This window comes from Chiloscyllium plagiosum, unplaced genomic scaffold (assembly GCF_037043375.1).
Source record: "Chiloscyllium plagiosum isolate Xiang-an unplaced genomic scaffold, Cpla_swu_hap1 HiC_scaffold_31, whole genome shotgun sequence".
Classification (NCBI taxonomy): Eukaryota; Metazoa; Chordata; class Chondrichthyes; order Orectolobiformes; family Hemiscylliidae; genus Chiloscyllium; species Chiloscyllium plagiosum.
Genome location: NW_028270169.1, coordinates 1906370 through 1922441, shown reverse-complemented (window position 1 = coordinate 1922441; position 16072 = coordinate 1906370). Strand labels below are relative to the sequence as shown.

The following is a 16072-nucleotide window of genomic DNA, read 5'->3' as shown; positions in this document are numbered from 1 at the left end:
TCGCATTTATCCAGGTTGAACTTCATCTGCCACCTCTCAGCCCATCTCTGCCTCCTGTCAATGTACCGCTGCAGCCTACAACAGCCCTCTATACTGTCAACGACACCTCCAACCTTTGTGTCATCTGCAAACTTGCTGACCCATCCTTCAATCCCCTCATCCAAGTCATTAATAAAAATTACAAACAGTAGAGGCCCAAGGACAGAGCCCTGTGGAACACCACTCACTACTGACTTCCAGGCAGAATATTTTCCTTCTACTACCACTCGCTGTCTTCTGTTGGCCAGCCAATTCTGTATCCAGACAGCTAAGTTCCCCTGTATCCCATTCCTCCTGACCTTCTGAATGAGCCTACCATGGGGAACATTATCAAATGCCATATACACAACATCCACAGCTCGACCCTCATCAGCTTTTCTAGTCACATTCTCAAAGAACTCGATAAGGTTTGTGAGGCATGACCTGCCCCTCACATAGCCGTATTGATTGCATTTAATCAAGCCATGCTCTTCCAGATGGTCATAAATCCTATCCCTCAGAATCCTTTCTAACACCTTGCAGATGACAGACGTGAGACTGACTGGTCTGTAATTGCCGGGGATTTCCCTATTTCCTTTCTTGAAGAGAGGAATTACATTTGCCTCGCTCCAGTCCTCAGGTACGACTCCAGTGGAGAGAGAGGATGGAAAAATCTTCGCAAGTGGCGAAGCAATCGCATTTCTCGTTTCCCAAAGCAGCTGAGGACAAATCTGGTCTGGGCCTGGCGACTTGTCAATCGTTATGTTTGACAAAATTTTCAGCACATCATCTTCCTCTATCTCTATCCGTTCCAGCATGCTTACCTGCTCCTCAATGGTTTCATTCACTACAAACAGGAGATTATACACACACACACACACACACGGGGTACGAGAAGCCATTGATACACACTCACTGACAAATGCATCCACACTGTACATCTGAAGATTATCATTCAGCGATCTCTGACACTTAGTTATTTAATGAATTTCAAACAGTTCAATGTATTTTTACAAACACTTGGCAGACTCTAACTGTGAGGAGGCAGCACTGCCATTTCCATCTGTAGCTCTCGAGTATAGTTTCAGTAACAATGCTCCTTAAGTTGACAGAGTGGTATCTGATGTGTTTCCCTGGGATTTGTTGTAATCCTGAGCCTGGGTGGAGACATCGCTTGGTTGGTCGAGGATCCCGTCACTCTCTGCGATACAGTTTGGGAGACCGAGCAAACTGGTTTGGAAGAGTCTGTAGGCAGGACTTCATTGCCCTCAACTCTATCACCATCTCATGTTCAGCCCCACAGTGTAACAAGAGCAGGTTCTCAGCCTGTTCAGTAACACTTAATGCTTCATCGACAACATGTCTACAAATGAAAGGAAGAAATAGTCAGGCCGGGCAGATGAAAGTCTTTGTGTATGAGTGAGTGCGAGACTGAAAGATTGTCCAAGTGCGAGGGTGAGGGTGTGAGGATGTGTGCCTGCAAGAGACAGAGACAGCGCACAACAGCAAGAGAGTGAGTGAAAGCACATATGAGAGATATTGAGAGTTTGAGACTGCGTGTGTAAGCGTGAGAGTGAGGTTGAGACTGTGTGTGTACAAGTGAGAGTATGTGTGTAAAAAAGTGAGAATGAATGAGTGTTAGGTGGATGTGGCAGGAGGGAGATAGGATGTGACTGTTACTCTTGGGCTGCCCATTCCTCCCCAGTCTGTGCCCATTACACTGCAGTGTGAGCTATTTCAGTGCCCAGATTTACCCATTGAAGAGAATCTGTGCCAGTTTGAAGAGCTCTTTGCCAAGTTCCACACTCTGGGCTCCATACTGAATCTGCACCAACTCCTTGCTCTTCCTCATGTGCCGAGCAGCAGCTAGCCAATCACCTGCAGGAACAGAATTAGCCCAAATCAGTAAAATTGAGGGAGGATCACTGGCACAGACACGGGAACTCTCAGTCCAGCAAACATCCACCCAACAGACCCAAATATCCCGAATCAGCAAACATCCCCAACCCTCTCCCCACTATCCCGATAACACTCCAACAAAACCCCTCCCACACCCGACACTCACTCTCCACTATCCTGCAACAAGTTCAACACACTTCCTCATCACAATCCCTGCCTAAGTAGGCCCCTATCCTCCCCGTCCCATCCAGCCCCAGTGCTTCCCAGCTTCACACAACAGTCAGAGGGATTGCCCTCACCTTGGGAAGCATGAGTCTGTGCCAGGCAGTCCTCGATTTCTCCTTGCAATGGGTGTTGGCCAGACACGAGGGTGCAAGCTAACTGCTGACATTCAGAAAGCAACTGAAAGGCTTTATCTGAGGGAAGAAAGGAAACTGGTAAAACCCAATATAATCACAGAATCCACACGAAACACGCTTCACCACTTTCCATTGTCACTGGCTTAAATAACAACTGCTCGCTGGTAATTGATCACCAGTCCAAATGCCTGGTCACTGCATTCAGGTGGTTGGTCAGTCACTGCTGGTCCAAAGCCCAGCCAGTATTGGACAATGCTCAGATGCCCGGTTAGTATTGGTCAGTCACTACTGAATATCATGTCCAGATGCCCGGTCAGTACTGGCCTGTGCCCAGATGCCCGGTCAGTACTGGCCTGTGCCCAGATGACCGGTCAGTCCTGGTCCTTGTACCTGGATGCTGAGCACTCAGGTGCCTGGCGAACCCAATCTGGTCTCTCACTTTCTTCACCTGTTGGAAGAGGGCTTGTTTGGAGACAATGAGACGACAGGAGCTGTTTGAGCATGTGCAATGAGCCTCCTTCGAATCCTGCAAAGAACAAGACTGACTGAGGCAGACTGCAAAGGGAACGGTGACATCATCACCAAATGTCTTCTAGTGCAGTGGGACCTGTGGAGTTAGCTCCAGCCAACGAGTGTTTTCTTAAAACTTGTCAGTGCCACTAGGTGATGAGCCGGGAATGATGCCCTATGATGGGAAGTCCTGGGTAGTGCAGCAGGAAAGATGGTCAGTAAACAGGAAACCAGTAACCCAGTGCCAGCCCAACTACTTGTCTTCTCCTCACCTGTAACTCGACCCCACAATAAGAGCAGAGGAATTGGCCAAGCACAGAGTCCATTCCAACATTCCCCTCCTCACGAACACATGCAGTGCACTGACAGTGAAAGAAATACTGCGATCTCAGGGCCTGCTGTCGCTCCCTCACTGCCATCCGGCTCCAGTGCGGCCCTGGAATCAGCAGAGAGACAGTTGAAGCCAACACAACACACAGTGAGCACCTGCTGGGGAAGGGGAAACAGAGAGAAGAGGGAAGAGAGAGAAAAGGGACACAGATATTGGAGAGGAGCTGGAAAGAGTGGGGAAAGCAGCTGAGAATTTCAAGCAGGTGTAAACCACTTGGCCCCTTGAGCCTGTTCTTCCATTCAATAAAATCAAGGCTGATCTCTCTGTAACCTCAAAGCCACATTCCTACCAACTGCTGAGAGCCTTTCACCCTCTCACTAACAAGATCCCATCCACTTGAATAAAAGCAAAACCCTGGATGCTGGAAATCTGATTCAAAAATTCAGAGACTGCTGGAGAAACTTAGCAGGTTTGGCAGGAAGTGTGGAGAGAGAAAAACAGCTAATGTTTTGAGTCTCATTCAAGTTTTCCTCAGAACCTGTCTGCCTCAGTCTGCCTTAAAAATATTCACAGAAGCTGCATCAACACCGTTCCAGGAAGAGAGTTCCAAAGACTCATGACGCTACCAGAAAAAGTTTCTCCTCATTTCGGTCCCATTGGTCACCTCATGATTTTTAACAATGACTTCTCGTTCTAAATTCCCTCAAAGGGATGGCGATGGCCTAGTGACATTATCATTGGATTGTTCATCCAGAGACACAGGTAATGTTTTGGGAACTAGGGCTCAAATCTTACCTCAGCAGGTGGCAGAATTTGAACAGAATAAAAATCTGGAATTAAGAATCTAATGATGACCACAAATTTGTGGTCATCATTAGATTCTTAATTCCAAATTTGTGGTCGATTGTCAGAAAAGACAATCGGGTTCGCTAACGTCCTTTAGGGAAGGAAACTGCCATCCTTACCTGGTCTGGCCTACATGCCATTCCAGACCCACAGCCAATCTGGTTGGCTTTCAACTGCCAAATAATTACTGGCCTGGCCAGTGACACCTTCAGCCTGTGAATGAATAAAATAAAAAGGTGGAACATTCTTTCTAACATCCTCCCGCCAATACTCTTCAGGAACTTATACATCAAACAAATCGCCTCTTACTCCTCTAAACTCTGGTGGATATAAGCCTAGACTTTTCCTCATAACACATGCCCATTCCAGGTATTAATCTGAACCTTCTCTAAACTGCTTCCAACATATGTACATTCTTCCTGCAATACAGTGACTGGTACTCTACAGAGTACTCCAGATGTGGTCCCAGCAGTGCCCGGTATAACTGAAGGCCAACCTCCCTACTCCAGGATTCAATTCCCCTCATGATAAATGATAACATTCTATTAGTTTTCCCAATTACTTGCTGTGACTAAACTTTGCAATTGATATACAAGGACACCCAAATTGTTCTGTATCGAGCTGTGCAATCTCTCACCATTTAGAGGTTTCCTTTTATTCTGCCAAAAACAATTCTACATCTTCCCACATTATACTCTATTTACTACATCTCTGTACACTCATTTAACCTATTCAGTATCTTTTTATCTAACTGCCCTAAGCCCACTCGGAACTGACTTTCCAACCTGTGTGTTGTGAAAGTAGAAAAGGGGAGGGCAGGGAGAAGTCCGAGAGAGGGAGCTATGGAGGGATTGAGCTGACTGTTGGAGTTACCATAGCAGTGTAGCACTTCCTGGCCTGCTGCAATGTGCTGGGAGGCTCTCACAATGATGGTGCTGTTGTGGAATGTGATACTAGTGTTGGGTTCACAGGAATGGTTCAGCAGGCTGACTGTACAATAGAAGGCAGTCGCAATCCTGACCTCTTCCATCTCTGCCACATGGGAATGTCCGCCTCCTGCAACAAGAACAAGTGCTTTAAGCTCGGAATCCTCAGCAGGAAGTGAGCTTGCAGTCACAAAGTCAAAGTAAAGCTGTAGGGATCACCAGGCACAAGCAGCTGCACAGGATCCTTGGCAATGATCTCTTTAAGCTGCATGGCCAATTGTTATGAAGATGTGAGTGTACTGTACCTTTAAGAAAGTTAAAAGCTAGCAAAAACTACCTGACAGCACCAAGTGTTCAGAAAAAAAGATATAATGTCACATATGCTCCAGTTACTGGAGTTAACTAGGGTAGCTGGTTACCTGGAAATGACAAAACAGATTCAAATTAGGCCAATCAGTTTAAATTATACCACGAAAAATACCGAAGTCCAATCCAGTTTGTATTAGTATATTGACAATGTGAAAAGCCAATGACACAATCCGACGCTTTGGGGGTATAAGACCGGGGAAAATTGAACAGTTGAGAGGAGAACCGCCAAGCTACCAACATATAAAGACTGCCTGAAAAATAGCTCTCTTAAAGGTACCTTTATCGATCAGTAACCTGTGCAGCAGAATCCCCAAGAACAAGTCAGGAATACAGAGAAAACCGAAAGCCACCTGGTTTTGAGATTAGAAGTTTTGTTTCGTAAATTGTAATCGGGGGCTTTATTGGGCTAGTATTATAGAAGGGAATGTAAAAGATAGGTTGGACAGGAGTTGTAAATAGTTGTTAGTTAATTATTCTTTGTTATACTTTCAGTAATAAAGTTGTTAATTTTTACTTGTTCTTGACCTCTTGAATTTTCACAGATTACCGCATGGGATAAATCTTTTCTGTGTTGCCGGTTTTAAATTAGCAGAGGGGTTCACCCAGTGGTGTAACACAAGCAACCATGTGGACAGTCCGTGCATGCTGAGTGGCATCCGGGCAGATTGATTGCGGGCTCTGGAAGCTGCTGCAGTGCATGACCTATGCAGTGGCAGGAAAAATAAGAGGGAATGGAGATCCTTTGGCAATCACACCAGATCATGCACTGCTCACGGCACCATTATACACACTTGGCATCAGCAAGGGATTATAGGTTGGTTTTTGGACCACTCCATTTCAAGGTGCCGACTGTCATTATAACCTTGAACCATGGTCTGAATGGAGAGTCAGAAAGAGGGTGTCTTCTTTGGCACAAGGATCAGAAATCAGATGACAGACACCGAAGCTCACTGACAAAAGAAACAAAGGGGACAGGTAAAAATAAACCTGTCATGTAGTGAGTGGTTAGGATCTGGAATGGACTTCAACTCAGACTTTCAAAAGAGAACTGAATGACTATGTCAGGGGCCGGGGAAGGGGTAGTATGTACATCGCTCCTTCAGAAAGCCAGCATAGATACCACTCACTGACCGACCACTCAATCTCCCTGGTCCATATAGCTTGCTCCCACACTGGCTAGGCAGTACGCTCTCATACAAATCCCATTCATGGTGTCAGTTTACACAAAACATAGAATTGTACAGGCTCTCTGGCCAATGTTCTGCCGAACATTTATCCTAATTTAAGATCAGCCGAACATCCACAGCCCTCAATTTACTGCCATCCACGTGCTTGGCCAGCAGTCGCTTAAATGTAAATATTATCACTGACTCTCCTCCCACTGCTGGCAGTGCATTCCACACACCCACCACTCTCTGTGCAAAGAACCTACCTCTGACATCTCCCCTGTACCTTCCTTCCCCTTGTGACAGCCATTTCTACCCTGGGGAAAAGTCTCTGGCTGTCTACTCTATCTACGCCTCTCATTACCTTGTACACCTCTATCAAATCACCTCTCTTCCTTCTTCTCTCCAACCTCTCTGCAGAAGACATACCCTCCAGTCCAGGCAGCATCCTGGTAAACCTCCTCTGCACCCTCTTTAAAGAATCTACTTCCTTCCAATAACGAAGCGACTGGAACAGGACACAATATTCCAAGTGTGGTCTAACCGGGGTTTTATAGAGCTGCAGGAAAACTTTGTGGCTCTTAAACTCAATCCCCTGTTAATGGAAGCCAACACACTATACGCCTCCTTAACAACCCTATCAACTTGGGTGGCAGCTTTGAGGGATCTATGTATGTGTACCCCAAGATCCTGCTGTTCCTCCACACTGCCAAAACTCCTGATTTTAACCCTGTATTCAGCATTCAAATTTGACCTTCCAAAATGAATCACTTTGCAATTATCCAGGTTAAACTCCAACTGCCACTTCCCAGCCCAGCTCTGCATCCTGTCAATGGCTTGTTGTAGCCTGCAACAGCCCTCGACACTATCTACAACACCACCGACCTTTGTGTCATCAGCAAACTTACTAACCCACCTTTACACTTCTTCATCCGAGTCATTTATAAAAACTACAGAGAGCAGAGGCCCAAGAACAGATCCCTGTGGGACACCACTGGTCAGCGAACTCCAGGCCGAATACTTTCCATCCGCTACAACTCGCTGTCTCCTTTCGGCCAGTCAGTTCTGTATCCAGACAGCCAAGTTTCCCTGTATCCCAAGCCTCCTAACTTTTTGAAAGAGCCTACCATGGGGATCCTTATCAAATGCCTTACTGAAATCCATATACATCACTGACTGCTCGGCCTTCGTCAACTTGCCTCGTCACATCCTCCAAGAACTCAATAAAACTTGCGATGCATGACCTGCCCCTCACGAAGCCATGATGACTATCTTTAATCAAACTATGTTTTTCCAATCCTTTCCAGTACCTTACCACAGACGTAAGACTGACCGATCTGTAATCCCAGGGATTTCCCTATTCCCTTTCTTGAAGGGAATACCTCTCTCCAATCATCAAGTACTCCTTCCGTGGAGAGTGAGGATGCAACGATCATCGCCAGAGGCGCAGCAATCCCATTCCTCGCTTCCCATAGTAACTATGGATATATCTGGTCCTGCCCTGGAGACTTATGTATCTTGATGTTTCCCAGAATTTCCAGCACATCCACTTCCTTAATATTAGGTTTGCGCACTGAGCTGGAAGGTTCATTTCCAGATGTTTTGTCACCTACTCGGGCCTCTGGGCAGAGCACTGTTGATAATTCCTGCTTTCTATTTATATGTTTGGGTTTCTCTGGGTTGGTGACGTCAATTCCTGTTCCTTTTCTCAGGCGGTGGTAGTTGGGGTCTAACACTGTGTGTTTGTTGGAATGCCATGCTTCTAGGAATTCTCGTGCGTGTCTCTGTTTGGCTTGTCCTAGGATGGATGTGTTGTCCCAGTCGAAATGGTGTCCTTCCTTATCTGTATGTAATGATACTAGTGAGAGAGGGTCATGTCTTTTTGTGGCTAGTTGATGTTCATGTATCGAGTTAGACCCCATCTACCACTCCCTGAGAAAAAGAACAGGAAGTGACAGCACCACAGGAGATGATGTCACCACTGGAAATGACATCACCAACCCAAAGAAACCCAAACATATAAACAGAAAGCAGGAATTATCAACATTGCTTTGCCTGTATGCCCACAGAAGATGTGACCTAGTAGGTGACGAAACGTCTGGAAATGAACTCCAGCTCAGCACGCAAACCTACATCCTTCACCTTAGCATTTCTTGCCTGTCTCAGTGGGACAAAGTTATCCAACACTCGCCACAAGTGCTCCTTCAACAGCCTCTGCATTTCTGTTGTGTATTCCCTGTAGAACAACTGTTCCCAATTTATATTCCACAGCTCCTGTCTAATAGCAGTATAATTTCCCCTCCCCTAAGCTACAAATCTTCTCAAAACTCGCTTCCTTAATATCAATCTGTTCAAGCCTACTAACCTGGTCCATGTGTTCTATCAACAAGGTCCCTCTCTCTCTAGTGAATACTGAAGCAAAAATCTCATTTAGGGCTTATCCTACCTCTTCAGACTCCAGGCATAGGTTCCCTCCACTATCCTTGATCGGCCCTACCGATCTCTGGTCATTCTCTTATTCCTCATGTAAGTGTAGAACACCTTTAGGTTTTCCGTACTCCTTCCTGTCAAGGCTTTTTCGTGCCCCCTCCCAGCTCTCCTCAGTTCATTTTTAAGTTCTTTCCTAGCTACCCTGTAATCCTCTAAAGCTGTGCCAGATCCTTGTTTCCTCAACATTAAGTTAGCTTCCTTCTTCCTCATGATGAGAAACTCCTCTTCTCTTGTCATCTAAGGCTCCTTCACCTTACCGTTCCTCGCCTGTCTCAGTGGGACAAAGTTATCCAACACTCGCCACAAGTGCTCCTTAAATTGCCTCCATATTTCTGTTGTGTATTCCCTGTAGAACTGTTCCCAATTTATATTCCACAGCTCCTGTCTAATAGCAGTATAATTTCCCCTCCCCTAATTAAATACCTTCCCCTACTGTCTGTTCCTATCTCTCTCCATGGCTATGGTAAAGGTGAGGCAGTTGTGATCACTGTCCCAGAAATGCTCTCCCACTGAGTGATCTGACACCTGGCATGGCTCAGTGCCTAGCACCAAATCCAATTCGGCCTCACCCCCCCCCCCCCAGTTGGCCTAGCTACATATTGAGTCAGCAATCCTTCCTGGATACACCTGACAAAAATCAGATCCATCCAGACCATCTGCACTAAGAAGGTTCCCATCAATATCGGGGAAGTTGAAGTCACCCGTAACAACAACTCAGTTACAGCTGCACCTTTCCAAGATCTGCTGTCCAACCTGTTCTTCCATCTCTCTGCTGCTATGGGGGGGTCTATAGAAAACACCCAATAAAGTGACTGTTCCTTTCCTGTTACTGACTTCCACCCGTACTGACTCAGTATACAAACCCTCCTCGACAAGCTGTTTTTCTGAAGCTGTGATGCCCTTTCTAACAGTGCTACTTCCCCTCCTCTTTTACCCCCTCCCTGTTCTTTTTAAAGATCTAAACCCTGGAACATCCAGCAACCAATCCCACCCTGTGAAATCCATGTCTCCGTTACAGCAGGCTCTCAGGCCATCCTGTACCCTGGTACATACCTGTGACTCTGAGTGCAGTGATAGCCTGAGCATTACACTCCAGCTGGAGGTGGTGTCGGAGCAATGCCACTCCCAGTGTCCTTAGTCCCTGGTCTTGGGCAATAATTGCAGGCTGCTCCAGCTTGTCACTCACCAGCTGTGACTCCAGCCCCATTCGCCTGATCTCCTGGCACACAGCTGCTGCGGTAAGACCACAGAGGAAGCGGTGCTCTGGTGTTTGCAATCTGGTGTGGGTCAGGAGACTGTGGATCATCTGGTAACGGCTCTGAGCGTCCCTGGGCATCCCATCGCCAACCTCTGACATCCCAGAAAAACAACTACTCAGTTCCACTTTGTGGTCTGGATTGTGCCTCACGCTGCATTCGCCAATCGTCCTTTGGTCAGCTCCACTCTCCAATTTTTCTGCTCCCTGTACCTCCTGTATACCTGCCAGCAGCACAGTGCGGAGTGCAAGCTGGGTGAATGTGCCCAGTGCCAACAGGAATCCCCCAAGTCTGCATTCCAGCCAGTGATACTGATTCCAGGCATGCTCTCGACACAGCTCACTGCAGTAACTGCTGAAGCTACAGGTCAGGCAGGGCACAGGGAGCTCAGTCCACTCAAGGCAGTGGTGACAGTACACATCCTCATTGGAGAATGGCTCTCTTCTGGCTCCCTCTGGGATCAGCACAGCTGCAAAGGCTTTCTCCTGGAGCAGGACCTCTCCTGGCCTCAGCTCCTCCGTTGCTACCAAATGGCGGCCCCGGGAACTGTCGGAGCCCACGGCGATGGACGGAGAGATTTCGCACAGAGTTCCTGAGGTCTTTGTCTGTCCATGGGGGGCCCCTCCTGTTGTGGGCTGGCTCTGGATCCTGGCTCTCCCTCTGCCTCTTGCACGGAGGTATTCTTTGCTGCAGAGGCCAGAGGCTCCATCAGCTTGGCCCAGGCGCTGCAAGCAGGCTGTGCGGCGTGCCAGGATCTTATGTAGCAGCTCATGGGGATAATTGTGTCCCTGAGCTCTCTCAATATCCACCAGGCATTCCTGGATAGAGACAGGGGAAAACTCGTTGGTCAGTGTTTTCAAGGACAGAGCCAAAAATCGCCCTCTATCTGACTCTTACCCTAACTGCCCCAATTCGCCCCCAATACCCACCCTCCCTAACTCCTTCAGTCTGACTCCCTCAGCCCATCTCCCCTCTGCGACTACCCCCACCCCAAATCCCTCAGCCAACTCCCCCATTCCAACTTCCTCAGTCTGACCCCCCCCACCCCAACACCCTCAGCCCACCTCCCCCCCCACCCTGACTCCCTTAGTCCAACTCCCTCCCCCCACCCTGCACGCAGTTCAATGCCTCAGCCAGATTCCATCACATGAACATTGACTGTGTGCCCAACTTCTCCCGAGCTGAGGAGGGCTGCCTGTGACTTGCTTGGTATCGCTGTAGCTGGTACAGTGCTGCTGAGCGGTTGGCATAGAGCAGTGCAGCCTGAGGGGAGTGCGTGGAGCTATGGTGAAGTCCCTGAAAACAGAGAGAGAGAGAGGGACAGCCTGTCAGAGGGCACAACACGAGAGGCAGGCAGTAAGTAATAAATGCCCGCGCGCCACACAGGAGAATGGGCTCAGAACTGGAAAATGGGGCTAAGACACAGAGTTTAAGGATCAGTTTGGGCTCAAAGAAGCCACCCTGGAGTGTGTGGATCCAGCCTGGGATCACCAGTCTGTACAAGGTTGAATCCAGGGGTCACCAACTTGGAGAAGAGTGTTCTGACCAATGACTGTAGGTTGAGAGTCGGAGAGCAGGTTAATAGTATCCAAATGTACCTTTGAATACAAGGCAACAGCGTGAGCATAGTCCTTCAGCTTGAACTGTGCATTCCCCCGCTGCTTGAATTCCAGTTCAACTGCGGGATCTTTCCGTGTTGAGTACTGCGCACTCAGCTGGGCTAAAATGGCCATTTCCTTCAAACTGGTCAGAACAATAATTACGTTAGCTTTTTCATTGCCAGATGTAACCATGTTGTTCCAACATTACAGCACAACCCCTAACTCACCAACAAAAGAACACAGCAGATATACACTCACCATCCTCCCACCCGCCCCAAACCCCCATCCCCCAGACAAGACCGTAAGCTGCATCTGGCCCACTGAGTTACCTCTGCCATTCAGTGAGACCATGGCTGATTTGATAATCTTCAGTTCCACGTTCCTGCCATTTCCCCACAATCCTTGATTCCCTGATTGATTAAAATCTGTTATCACTGAATCATGGAATCCCTAGTGAGGAAGGTCATCCAGCCCAACAATCCCACAATGCCCCACACTGATCCTCCAAAGAGCCTCCTTCCCAGGCAACCCCCTCGTCGCTCAAGCAACCTATCCCTGAAATTCTGCATTTCTCATGGCTAAACCTAGTCTGCAGATTTCTGGACACTATAGGGAATTTGGTGTGGCAATCCACCTAACCTGCACATCTTTGGTCTGTGAGAAGAAACCTGAGCACCCGGATAAAACCCACACAGACACGGGAAGAACAAACAAACTCCACACAGACAGCTACCCAAGGCTGCAATTGAATCCATGTCCCTGGTGCTGTGATGGAGCAGTGCTAACCACTGAGCCACCGTGCTTGCCCATATCCCAGACTGGAATATATTTAATGACCCCAGCCTGATCAACCATCTGCGGTGAAGAATTTCACAGATTCTGACAGAAGAAACCCCTTCTCAGCTCTACTTAAATGTGTGACTCCTTATTCTCAGATTCAGTCCTAAACACTCCCACAGGGGGAACAACCGGTCTGCATCTACACTGTCAAGTCTTCTAATAAGCTTGTATGTTTCATCAAGGTCATCTCTCATTTTTCAAAACTCCAAGTGGTACAGGCCCAATGTACTTAACTGCTCCTCACAAGAGGATCCATACCTGGTATTAAAGTCGTGAACCTTCCCTGGACTGACTCAATGCCAGTCTATCTTTCTTTAGACAAAGGGCCCAAAAGTGTTCACAGTATTCTGGGTGTGGTCTGATGAGTGCTTTGAATAATTTTAGCAAAACCTCCTTACTTTATATTTTGTTCCCTTTCAGAAAGGACCAACAGCCCATTTGCATATTATAATACTTAAGCTGAATACTAGCTTCTTGTAGTTCAAATGATTCCTGATGGGCCAAAGAATTGTTGTCGAGTCAATTGGCATGGAGGCAAAACAAACAGCAAATGAAAAAGACATTGCCAGGAGTAGTGTACAGAACCCCAATCAGCTCCCACACTATAGGAAAGGGTAGAAATCAACACAGAATAGGAGCATGTAAAAGAATTGTGGGCGGCACGGTGGCACAGTGGTTAGCACTGCTGCCTCACAGCGCCAGAGACCCGGGTTCAATTCCCGCCTCAGGCGACTGACTGTGTGGAGTTTGCACGTTCTCCCCGTGTCTGCGTGGGTTTCCTCAGGGTGCTCCGGTTTCCTCCCACAGTCCAAAAAAAAAATGTGCGGGTCAGGTGAATTGGCCATGCTAAATTGCCCGTAGTGTTAGGTAAGGGGTAAATGTAGGGGTATGGGTGGGTTGCGCTTCGGCGGGTCGGTGTGGACTTGTTGGGCCGAAGGGCCTGTTTCCACACTGTAAGTAATCTGTAAGTAATCTAATCTAATATAGCAATGATAATGGGTGACTTTCATCTTCAGGTTGATTAGGTTAATCGTTGAAAAGGGTGGCTATGACAACAAATTCTGCACTAGGGATAGTTTGCTGGAGCAATGTGTCATGGAGCTAACCAGGGAACAGGCTGTCTTATATCTGGTAATGGGGAGTGAGGCAGGTTTAATAAATGACCTCTAAGTAAAACGTCACCAGCGCTTCATCCAGATGCTCACTGATAATATTACCTAGTATGGTGATGAAATGTCTGAAAAACCTTCCAGCTCAGTGAACAAACCTACATCCAGAACCTCAACCTGAGCTACAAATCTTCTCAAAACTCGCTAGTCATCCTCTCCCCACAGCTCAAATCCTCCAACCTTGGCAACATCCTTGTAAATCTTTTCTGAACCCTTTCAAGTTTTACAACATCCTTCCGATAGGAAAGAGACCAGAATTGCACGCAATATTCCAACAGTGGCCTAACCCAATGTCCTGTACAGCCGCAACATGACCTCCAACTCTCATGCTCAATGGTCTGACCAAACATCATCTTCACTATCCTATCTACCTGTGATCCTACTTTCAAATGAATTATGAACCTGCCCTCCAAGGTCCCTTGATAGAATTTAATATTCTGTTTGAGAGTGAGAAACTTGGGTAGGAAACAACTGTGTTTAAGTCAAAGGGAATTATAATAGTTAGCTCTATTGAACTGGATGGATAGGATAGCAGGAATGGCAGTGCAGGAGCCAGGCCAAAAGTTTAAGGAGGTAATTCATGACTCTCAGCAAAATTACATTTCAGCAAGGAGGAAAGATTCGAAGAGAGTCTGACTCTCCAGAATAATATAGATGGATTAGTTAGATGGTCTGAACAGTGACAAATGGTATTTAATCCTGAAAAGTGGGAGGTGATGCATTTTGGGAAGGATTAACAAGGTAAGGGAGTCAATGTTGAATGATAGAACCTAGGAAGTATAGAGGATCAGAGGGACTTTAGTGTGCAAGTCCATAGCTCCTTGAAGGTAGCAGGACAGGTAGATGAGGTGGTTGAAGCATATGAGATACTTACCTTTATTAATTAAAGTACTAAATACAAGAGCAAGGAACTGTATAATACATTGGTTAGGCCACAGCTGAAACACCAAGGGTACAGCAAGACATGGACCAAATGTAGGTAAATGAGCAAAGTATAGTTTTGTTATTGAGAGTGTGGTGCTAGAAAAGCACAGTTTTGGCAGCATCCGAGGAGCAGGAGAATCGATGTTTCGAGCATAAGCCCTTCACCAGGAGGTGATGCCTCTTCCAAGGATGCCTACCTTGAAGAAGTTCTCCCCCCCTCTCTCTCTACAAACAATGATTCTCTTTGCAGACCCTCTGCTCCACAATAGCAACCATGCTCCACCACCTACCCTTCCTGCAGTCAGCCCTGCCTCAGCTTGGAGCCACACCCTCCAGGACCTGCTGCTCTACATCCTCCGGAGAACAAACACCCCCCAACGGGCGGTGTTTCTGGTATTAATGTGTGGAAATCCCTGTAATCAATCAGCAGGAGTCCCTCCCTCCCTCTCTCCAGGTAACCTCCCTGGATCTGACCAGATTCCCCCCAGCAGAGCCAGGCCATTCGGCCCGCGGACTCTATTCTAGGTCAGAGCGGTGCTGGAAGAGCACAGCAGGTCGGGCAGCGACACGGACCTTTTGGGCAATGCCCAGGTTTTGTTGGTGATGAAGCGGCTGGGCTGCTCCCGCCCCGGGGCCTGGGCCTGTGCCGCTCCCGCCCCGGGGCCTGGGCCTGGGCCTGGGCTGCTCCCGCCCCGGGGCCTGGGCCTGGGCCGCTCCAGCCCCGGGGCCTGGGCCTGGGCCGCTCCAGCCCCGGGGCCTGGGCCTGGGCCGCTCCAGCCCCGGGGCCTGGGCCGCTCCCGCCCCGGGGCCTGGGCCTGGGCCGCTCCCGCCCCGGGGCCTGGGCCTGGGCCGCTCCAGCGCCGGGGCCTGGGCCTGGGCCGCTCCAGCCCCGGGGCCTGGGCCTGGGCCGCTCCAGCGCCGGGGCCTGTGCCGCTCCCGCTGCTCAGACACTGACCGGAGTAACCGGCCGCACACTCTCAGGGTATCCGCCATCCCCGAACTCTGCTCCAACTGACGCCGGTCCCGGGCCCCCATCTCCCGCCAACAATCGCCACAAACCCGCCGCCATTCCGCCTCCATCCGGGCCTCCCTGACCCGGAAACACTCTGCCCCGCCCCGGGAAGTGACGTCAACCGCACCGGCCACGCGGAATACCATCGCACTCTCACTATTGGCAACAAGCCCCAGGAGTGGGGTCAGGGGGTGAGGGTGGGGGGTGGGGTCAGGGGGTGAGGGTGGGGGGTGGGGTCAGGGGGTGAGGGTGGGGGGTGGGGTCAGGGGGTGAGGGTGGGGGGTGGGGTCAGGGGGTGAGGGTGGGGGGTGAGGATGGGGGTGAGGATGGGGGTGAGGGTGGGGGGTGAGGATGGG

The 16072-nt window shown here is 48.7% G+C and overlaps 1 protein-coding gene across 5 annotated transcripts; it reads right to left on the bottom strand.

The window, feature by feature from the left end:
- Positions 1-984: 984 nt before the first annotated feature.
- On the bottom strand, positions 985-15789 carry smyd4 (SET and MYND domain containing 4). Of its 5 annotated transcripts, none has more exons than XM_087977120.1 (10): positions 15660-15788; positions 11769-11913; positions 11377-11466; positions 9968-10988; positions 4837-5019; positions 3059-3222; positions 2667-2802; positions 2217-2333; positions 1773-1896; positions 985-1381 (listed from the first exon to the last, which is right to left on the bottom strand). In XM_087977120.1, the coding sequence occupies exons 1-10, from the start codon at positions 15782-15784 to the stop codon at positions 1213-1215; spliced, it is 2274 nt and encodes a 757-aa protein (XP_087833246.1). In that variant the 5' UTR covers positions 15785-15788; the 3' UTR covers positions 985-1212. The 5 variants fall into 5 exon arrangements, with proteins under 5 accessions (XP_087833246.1, XP_087833248.1, XP_087833247.1 ...); XM_087977122.1 differs by lacking the exon at positions 15660-15788 and adding an exon at positions 12101-13317; XM_087977121.1 differs by lacking the exon at positions 11377-11466.
- Between the last annotated feature and the right edge of the window lie 283 nt (positions 15790-16072).

Coding starts and splice junctions, on each gene's coding strand:
- smyd4 (XM_087977120.1), bottom strand. CDS start 15,784: ATGGAGGCGGAATGGCGGCGGGTTTGTGGCGATTGTTGGCGGGAGATG. Junction 10,989..11,376: donor ACCAGCTACAGCGATACCAA/GCAAGTCACAGG, acceptor GTCTCTATCCAG/GAATGCCTGGTGGATATTGA. Junction 3,223..4,836: donor GGAAGTGCTACACTGCTATG/GTAACTCCAACA, acceptor TGCTGATTCCAG/GGCCGCACTGGAGCCGGATG.